This window comes from Fistularia commersonii, chromosome 18, assembly GCF_037954325.1.
Source record: "Fistularia commersonii isolate RoL2024-O1a breed Wild chromosome 18, RoL_Fcom_v1.0, whole genome shotgun sequence".
Lineage (NCBI taxonomy): Eukaryota > Metazoa > Chordata > Actinopteri > Syngnathiformes > Fistulariidae > Fistularia > Fistularia commersonii.
This window is the reverse complement of record NC_141301.1, coordinates 3,323,460-3,332,022: the sequence shown is the minus strand read 5'-3', so window position 1 is coordinate 3,332,022 and position 8,563 is coordinate 3,323,460. Positions and strand designations below refer to the sequence as shown.

Here is an 8,563-nt window from a genome sequence, read left to right as displayed (position 1 = left end):
GACATTTTAATTGCATGAATTGGGATAAACGCAGTTCACTCACAGGATCTAAGAGATGCTAGTGTTAGCGAAGCTAGCGCTTCCGCCACGGTCTCGGGTTTGATTCCAAGGGGAAAGGGGGGCTTTCTTTGTGAAGTCTCCTGGTTCTGTCTGCATGGGGTTCCTCCGGCATCTCCGGTTTCCTTCCATCGTCCAAAAACATGCAGTATGTTCACTGGAGACCCTGCATCGTCCAGACATGTGAATGAGAGAGTGAATGGTTGCATGCATCTTTATGACAGGTGAATGCGTGAATGATTGTATCATAAATTGCAGCATATATGGCTACTAATTGCGGCTTTTACTGCTAATTTATGAATTTTTAGCGGGTAGCTTCACAGTGGACAAACGAAACAGTTTCGGCGAATCCGCTCGCATTTCTGATAATTCTTCAGATCTGCCATTTCGCGGTTTGTGCACACAACCCCATCATGAAAAAGACGCGCAGAAATGCATTCGATGCGGGTCTCAAGTTGAAAGCTGTCGAAGAAAGAAATAGAGCTGCTGCTGCTGCACGCAGATTCGGCATCTGTTCTGAAAACAAGCATTTGTGTTATCGTAGCGGTAGTTGAAGATGTGAAAATTAATATTAAGATTAACTTTATTGATCCCCATATGGGAAATTCTTTTGTCACAGCAGCGTAACAATTACAATATCTATAAACATGGGTATAAATAGAGAGACACCGTCATTTATTTAATTAAAAGTTTTCAAACAAATTTTTCTTTACTTGCATCTTATAGACAAGTGCAATATTCAGAACTGTGCAATATTTCATTTCATAACAGCTACACTACAATTTTTCCTTTTATCATACTATTGTGCACTCCTTACCTCACTTGTTACTAAGACACTTATAGTTTTATCACTTGTTTACTAAGACACTTTATAGTTTCACTGAGACACTTTATAGTTTATTTTCATTTCTAATTCTGCCTTTTCTTTTTATTATTTATTACTGTTATATTTTCTGTAACTCTGGCACAACAATTTCCTTCGGGATTAACAAAGTTGTTCCAATCTTATCTTATCTTATCTTATCTTTTTGTTTACAATTTGTACACATATAGGTGCGGCTTATATAAAGGCGCGCTCTATAGTCCAGAATTTAGGTATGTCTATCTGACTAGTGAATGAGAGTGAATGGTTCTCTATGTGATGTTTGAATAAATAAGTGAATGGCTGTATATTTGTAGATGACATTCAAATGAGAGAGTGAACGGTTGTATTTCACTTTATGTGGCCCCGTGATGGATCCAGGGTGAACCCCGTCCTCTCGCCCAATGACGGCCGGCGTCGGCTCCACCCTCCCTGAGTGCAGAATAAGGGGTATAGATAATGCATGAATGAATGAATGAATGAATGAATTTACAATTAACACTCCATTTACCGCTGATAAAACCAGAACCCCTGGTCATGCAGACACTCGCCGTCTTCTTTTGGCCGCTTGCAGAGGTGTCCTTTTTTAGCGAGCCCGATGGCTAGTGACCGTCGGCTAGCAGTTAGCGTGCCGGACCATCCCTACCCCCACCTCTCCATCCCGACAGCAGAAGAAGTCACATAGACCAAATGGCACCTTTCAAGTGGTTCACATTTTAATCCGCACTCTCCTCCTCCTTCTATTTCCCCCCCCTTTTCATTTTCTTTTTTTTTTTTTTTACAGCGGCATAGTTGAAAAACGAATATTCAAGACTGAGAAGAAAAAAAAAAAGAGTCAAAAAACAAAACAAAAACCCAAAGATCAAACCTTCACATGTTTCCTCCAAACGAAGCAAATTAATTACAGCCATTTTTTCAAAAGTTTTTGTTTTTTTCTACAAAAAAAGGTTATTTATAGCGTCATACCGAGTTAACATGTGTGAGCATTGGCCAGGTGTGTGTGTGTGTGTGTGTGTGTTTATCTACAGCGGTGTGTGTGGGGTCTGATTCACCAATGCCTCAACATGTGATGAAGACTGTTTGCAGCAAACTCAAAGGCCATAATGGTGATCTGTGTATTGTTTTTCTTTGTTTTTTTGTTTGTTTTCCCTTTTTTTTCGATGAGAAGTTACAGACTTAAATGAAAAACAAAAAAAATTGGAAAAAAATAATGGAACAGTCCATGTGAGACGACGACTTTTAGTAATAACAGCAATAATATCCATCCACCGTGTAGAGCATCGTGTAATAAACATCAGTCCATAATCAGCGTAATAAATACATATATTTTGACCAGATTTTTTTTTTTTTTTTTTTAAATTATTATCATTATTTATTAGAATCCCTGTCTTTATGGAGCCCAAATAAATTTCATCAAAGTGACGGAAATGAAGCGTCAGAACCGGCGTCTTTCCAGTTTTTTTTTTTTTTTTTTTTTTACTAAAATCAAATACTTTACAGGTTATTTACATCCCCTTCTGGCGCGAGGCGGTCTTCGTCTGCCGGGGGAGTGGAGTTTACCAAATAAAACCAACCAAAAAAAACAAAAAACACCTTAAATATGCTAATATAGAAATCGTGATGTGCCGGGGATCCGGAGAGTCGACGATATTCTTCACCAATATTCACGCTAGCAAAGTATAATACAGCGATATCCACACACTGAGCAGGTAGTCCAGTAAAAGGTTGTGAGGGGGAGGGGGGATAGATAATGGAGGGGAGGTTCCTCTCCTTGGGATGGGATATCGTCCTCCCCGTCGTCACGGAGATCACCCGAGAGAAGTTCTCGCATTTTTCCCGCCTCCTTCCTCATCCTCGTCCGTCCTTGTGCTTTTAGTTTTCCCGCTTCTTCTCCATCGGCACGCTGGATTGCGGGGGTTGGGGAAGAGGGTTTGCCTTCGAACACGTAGATTGTGCTTGTGTGTTTTTCGCCTTTTTTTTTTTTTTTTTTCCATTTATTTTTAAACCGACTTGTTGAACCGACTTCCGAAACCGACCCTTTAAATCCTGTGAAAAAGGAATAAAAAATAAATCAAACCCGGGGCGTTGTTTTGACGTGTTCCGCCCCTGACAGGAAAGCGGTGTGAGCTAACGACTCGTGTCCTTCTTCGGCGGGGGCGGGGGCGGGGGCGGGGGATTCGAGAAGAAAAAAAGTAAACGCGAAGAGGAGGAACGAGGGGAGGAAGGAAGTCGGTACGAGCGACGGAGGAGCGGCGGAGGAATGTACGGCGTTCAGGCACCCGAAAACCGGAGCGGAGATCCCGGGGAACGGCGGTCGGCTGGGAATGAGGGGCGGTTCGGAAAACAAAAAGGAGGAGGGTCGGCTTCTAGATGAAATACTCCTTCTTCTCCTCCGCGTGCACGTGGTTTCCTTCGGCGTTGATGATGGCGGTGTCGGCGTCGGGGGCGTCTTCCGCCCCCTTAGCCTCGTGCGTCAGGTACGTCCCTGCGGACACGAGCGGACGGTCAATGCTCGGGTCGGGAAATCGCCCCTCATTTGGAGTCACGTGACCGTCTCACCTTTATGTCTGGCCAGGTATCTCCCCAGGACTATGATCAAACACAGGGTGATGAAGACCACGACCGCCACGACGCCGCCGATCAAAGCGTGGTCCGGGCCGTGTTGTCCTAACGCGTTAGGATCTGGGAGAGACATAGAAGGGAAATGTGTGGAGGAAACACCCGCTAGCTACGTCACATGCAGCTTTGGATTTCTCCAGAAGCTCCAGATGTGGCTGGAGAACAACGAGAGGACTTTCCTCCGCCTGCAACGACCGCACCCTCATGCATTCTCTTCACCGACCCCCCTCCCTTCCCGCTTCCCCAAGGCGTACAAAGCTAAGCTAGCGGGTGAGGCGATGCTAAAAAGTCGCGCTTCTCCATCCTGCACCTCGAGTTTTCTCGCTATCTTGCGACCCCTTTTGCGGAATGACGGCGGGATGTCGCTGAGCAAAACAAGAAAAAAAAAAACAAAACAACAACCCCGAGTGGATGCAGAAACTGATTTTCCAATCAGATGTGCACAATGGCAAAGTTATGACACATGCGGTTTTAAGAAACGCCATGCAGGATAAGATGGGACGACACGCCGGCGTCTCTGGGAAGATCTTGATTCGACTACATTTCGGCTGGATGGTGAGCAGATTTTCCTATAAACGCTTACAAAACAAACGAATAACAGAACTTTTACTATTATCTTTAAATTACCCAATGTCACCCAAGTTACATGCTTAAAAAATTACAAAGAAATACTTATTTATTAGGTATTGTCATTTGGAGTAATATGATCAGTGTGCGCTTTTTCATTTAAAGTTAAAAATAATGTTCGCTTAAAAAAAATGATATAGGAGGTGAATTTTCCTCCTCTCCGATCCACTTTCCTTCTGCGTGCAATACATTTCTCCATTACATCATGTTTACAAACAATGTGCTACATTGATTTTTCACTGTTCATTGATACTATTATTACTATCATATACGATTACATTTATTATGATGTGATATCTTGATATTAATTATCTGGTGCAATACCACCTCTTAATAGCACTGCAATATTAATGTTTTGCTTTACCAAGCGCATCCGACTTCTCGCGGTCTTCAAATAAGTGCTGTTTATTTGCAAACTACTCATTAGTAACTTCTTTTTATGCTTCACTTATTGGATGTTGTTATCTGTACATTATTACTGTAATTGTGTCGCCATCCTGCAAAAGAAATTCCTTCATGATTAATAAAGATTTATCTTGTTTTTGTCTTCTAGGCCTCCTGGCTGGTATCTTCACTCGGTCCATGACCGAATCCGCCTTTAATTTTTTATTTTTATTTAATCTTATTTATTTTATTTATTACTTTATTTATCATTTTATTTCATTAATTTATTTTAGTTTTATTTTTCACTTATTTAATGCCTGTTGCATGTCTGTTTAGCACCGTCAACCAAAGCAAATTCCTTGCAGTTGCAAAATTACTTGACAAATGAAACAATTCTGATTCTGATTCCTGATCGTGACCAAAGAGAACCTTCAACATCTTCCTCTCCGCATCTCAGCGTTGTCACCATTCCAGCCAGGAGCTCCCCTCTACCCCCCCCCGTAGCTCCATCCTTCCACTGGGGTCCCTCACACACACACACACACACACACACAAACACACGCCTCGACCTTCATTCCTCCTCTGGAGAGCGCCGATGAAATTTCTTTTTTTTTTTTTCGTTTGTCATATTAGCCGTCAAAATCCCGGTGCAAAAAAAAAAAAAAAAAAAAAAAATCAGAGTGCTTTTGGGAATTTCAGAATTGTCGAAAACATCACTGAGATGGAAACGCAGAAGCGTCATGGGCGGGACGAAAGGGGGAAAAAAAAAAAAAAATAGGCCTCAAATACCGGCTCAGATTGCCTGATTCGTATCGAAGGCTTCTTTTAAATCCGACGTCGGATGGATTTCTCCATCCTTTTCTTCCCGACGTATATAAAACCTTATTTCGTCTTGGCAAAGTGCTGATTTCCTCATGTTTAGAAAAAAAAAAAAAAAAAAAAAAAATCGAATAGAAGGGGCGGCGAGCGGAAAGCGGGGAGATTAGATGGTGAACTTTACCCGCCCGAATCAGACGAACGCAGACAATAAAAGAGTTCCTGCAAAATTTGCACCGCCGCTTTCTCGCACCCGCTGTAATCTCAGGATCTGAAATACAATATTTCCCTCCGCCCTGATCTGAGCAACATCTGCGTCTCGGCTGCGGGTGGATCCCTCCGCCCTCCCTGTCCGTAAACCTGGAACAACAAAGTGTCTGGGCGTCCATGCACGGTGATGGGGGGGGTTCGGGTTCATGCTGGGGCGGAGGCCGGCGCCTTGAACCGGATCCGGCGATGGTCGTCTGTGCAGAGGATAGTTACCTGTCGTGGGGCCTGGAAAGTCTTTGGCTGTTGCCATGGTTGCAGACATTGACAGCAGTAATAAAAAAAAAAAAAAAAAAAAAAAAAAAAAGAAAAAAAAAAAGGGGGGGAATTGGATGAACAACACGGCGGGTGGATAAAAAAAAAAAAAAAAAAGAAAAAAAAAAAGAGGACCAGACGCGAGAAAGTCGGAATTTTTTTTTCCGCCGGAAAGCACGAGGACGGGATGGGACCCCACACACACCGAAACACACACCAATCGGTTCACCCCCATAGCAACCATGAGGAAGATGCATTTAGGAATTTAGGGACCCCCCACCCCCCTTAACATCTTCATCACCTTCATTCAAGACCTGCATGCATTCATGGATGATTCCAGAACGCCCTCCCACACTCAAATCCCATTGAGGAGAGGAAATAGTGTGTGTGTGTGTGGAGAATCTGGACGCTACACTAAACCATGCAACTGTGCAGTGTGTGTGTATATCTGCGTATGTCTTTGTCAAAAACAAAAAAAAACCCTCACTAACCCAAGCTTACTGTTCTGTATATTTCCTGTGCATCTTGTATTTGCAAGTGTTATTTGCAGTCCCTATGTCCTCTATTGTAAGTCGCTTTGGATAAAAGCGTTTGCCTAATGTAATGTAATGTAATGTAAAAACCAAACACTGACTAGCTGCCCATGGTAAGTTGCCGCGGCGACCCATCAGTGACACAGGCCCGGAGGCGAGCGGAGAGAGAGAGAGAGAGAGACGGGGGAGGGCGGTCGGATTAATTCGGCAAAACAATGCTATTTTCTAGCTCATAACCCGGTTGTTAGGCTCATCAATCATCCGCTGTGTGTTCCGTGTCACGTCGGCGAGCTCGTGGGGCGTCGAGGCGGGGGGGTGGGCGTTTTTTTTGGGGGGGGGGGGGTGGGGGGTGGGGGCGTACCTGTGAACACAGCTGTGATTGCCTGACGCGCCGGAAGAATGGCGGCCTCCGTGAGGGCGGCGGGCGGAGACACCGAGGTGATGACGGGGGGCCGGATGAAAAACAAGGGGCGACGAAAAAACAAAACCTCATCGCGGGGAACGGGCACGACGCGGAGAGAATTACGGGAAAATCAAACTCGTAGGAATCAATTAAAACGCCCCTCTGTGTGTGTGTGTGTGTGTGTGTGTGGTGGGTTAACGCTGAGGAAGATGGAGAAAAAAAAAACAAAGGCTCCCTATTCTTAATCTGTCACGGTCCTTCACTCGAACATTTGCATATTTCAAAAAAAAAAAAAAAAAAGAAGAAGGGGAGAAAAAGGGTGGAGCGCGATTGTGTTTCACCAAATACTTTGTCACAATCTCCTAATTACGCCTCCTTTATTTAATATATTATATTAGGGAGCGTAATTGCAGGTGGTGATAAATTGAGCGAGAGCGACGGCGTCCTTCTCGGCTCCTCCGTCTCCGGCAAATTAGGCTGGAAGGCTGATACCATCCGCAGAGACCCGCCGCGTATTCAGCCCGACGCGCCGCGGCTCTGAAGGACGACCATCATCATTAGAGGAAATGAGCCCCGTCTCCGACATCTTTTACCCGCTCCTCTTCGTCTTCCTCTTCTTTTTTCATCTCCGCGCCCGCCGATTCCTTCCGCGTACGTTTTTCGGAGATCCGGCCCACCTCGGGGCGATTGACCGCGAAGGCGTGTCGTTAGCAGCGGCCGTCAATCGATCGATTTCTTACGTCTCCGTTCGTTAACCTTCTGACCTCGCAAGCCGGGGCTACAATGCGTCCCCCATCCGCCGAGGCTGAAATGCGGACTTGCCAGTGTGACTTGATTGTATGAGATTTTTTTTGTGATTTGTAACATTGTGAGGTTGTGTCTTATTTTTGATTTTCATTTCACGCGTTTTATTTGATTTTAAGTCGTTTTATTTTGTTTTATTTTTGAGTTGGTCGCTGTCTGTTCTTTGTACGTTATGCTGCTGATGTCTTTTTGAGTTATTTTTCACACATCGGTTATATAATTTTATTTAATTTAATTTTATTTTATTCAACTTTATTTTATCTTATTTTATTTTAAGTTGGTCACTGCCTGTTCTTTGTATGTTATGCTGCTGCTGTCTTTTTAAGTTATTTTCCCACATCGGTTATATTATTTATTTTATTTTATTTCGTATCTTTTCATTTTTATTTTATTTTATTTTATCTTATTTTATTCTATTTCATTTTTAGTTGGTCACTGTCTGTTCTTTGAATGTTATGCTGCTGCTGTCTTTTTGAGTCATTTTCCTGCATTGGTTATTTTATTTTATTTTATTTCATTTCATTTCATTTCTTTTAATCTAATTTCATTTAATTTAATTTAGTTTAATTTTAATTTAATTTTTAATTGGTCACTATTTTTTTTTTTATGTTATGCGACTGCTGAATTTGAGTTATGTTTTCCTGCATTGGTTATTCTATTTTATCTTATCTTATTTTATTTTATTTTTAGCTGGTCACTGTCTGTAATGCTGCTGCTGCCATATCATTTCCCAATCCTGGGATCCTACATTGAATCTCATCTCATACAGCGTCTCGCTAGGTGTCCACTATTGTTATTACTTTAATTAATATAAAACTATTACTTGCATGTAACCGTTTGCGCCACTGTTATGCTACTGCGCTACCGTTCCTCCCTGTCTCTTTTTACCCCAACTGGTCGGGGCAGAAGGCTGAAGGCTGGGTTTTTCATGCTAAC

The 8,563-nt window shown here is 42.9% G+C and overlaps 1 protein-coding gene across 2 annotated transcripts in view; it reads right to left on the bottom strand.

The window, feature by feature from the left end:
• Positions 1-1,679: 1,679 nt before the first annotated feature.
• The window catches only part of LOC147224182 (cell adhesion molecule 2-like), a 183,583-nt gene continuing 176,699 nt past the window's right edge, over positions 1,680-8,563 (bottom strand). For both annotated transcript variants that reach the window (XM_086164164.1, XM_086164165.1), the window contains 2 exons: positions 3,479-3,601; positions 1,680-3,404 (listed from right to left, as the gene is read on the bottom strand). In XM_086164164.1, the coding sequence (XP_086020290.1) occupies positions 3,286-3,404; positions 3,479-3,601 (242 nt within the window). In that variant the 3' untranslated portion in view covers positions 1,680-3,285. The remainder of the gene's footprint in view (positions 3,405-3,478; positions 3,602-8,563) is intronic.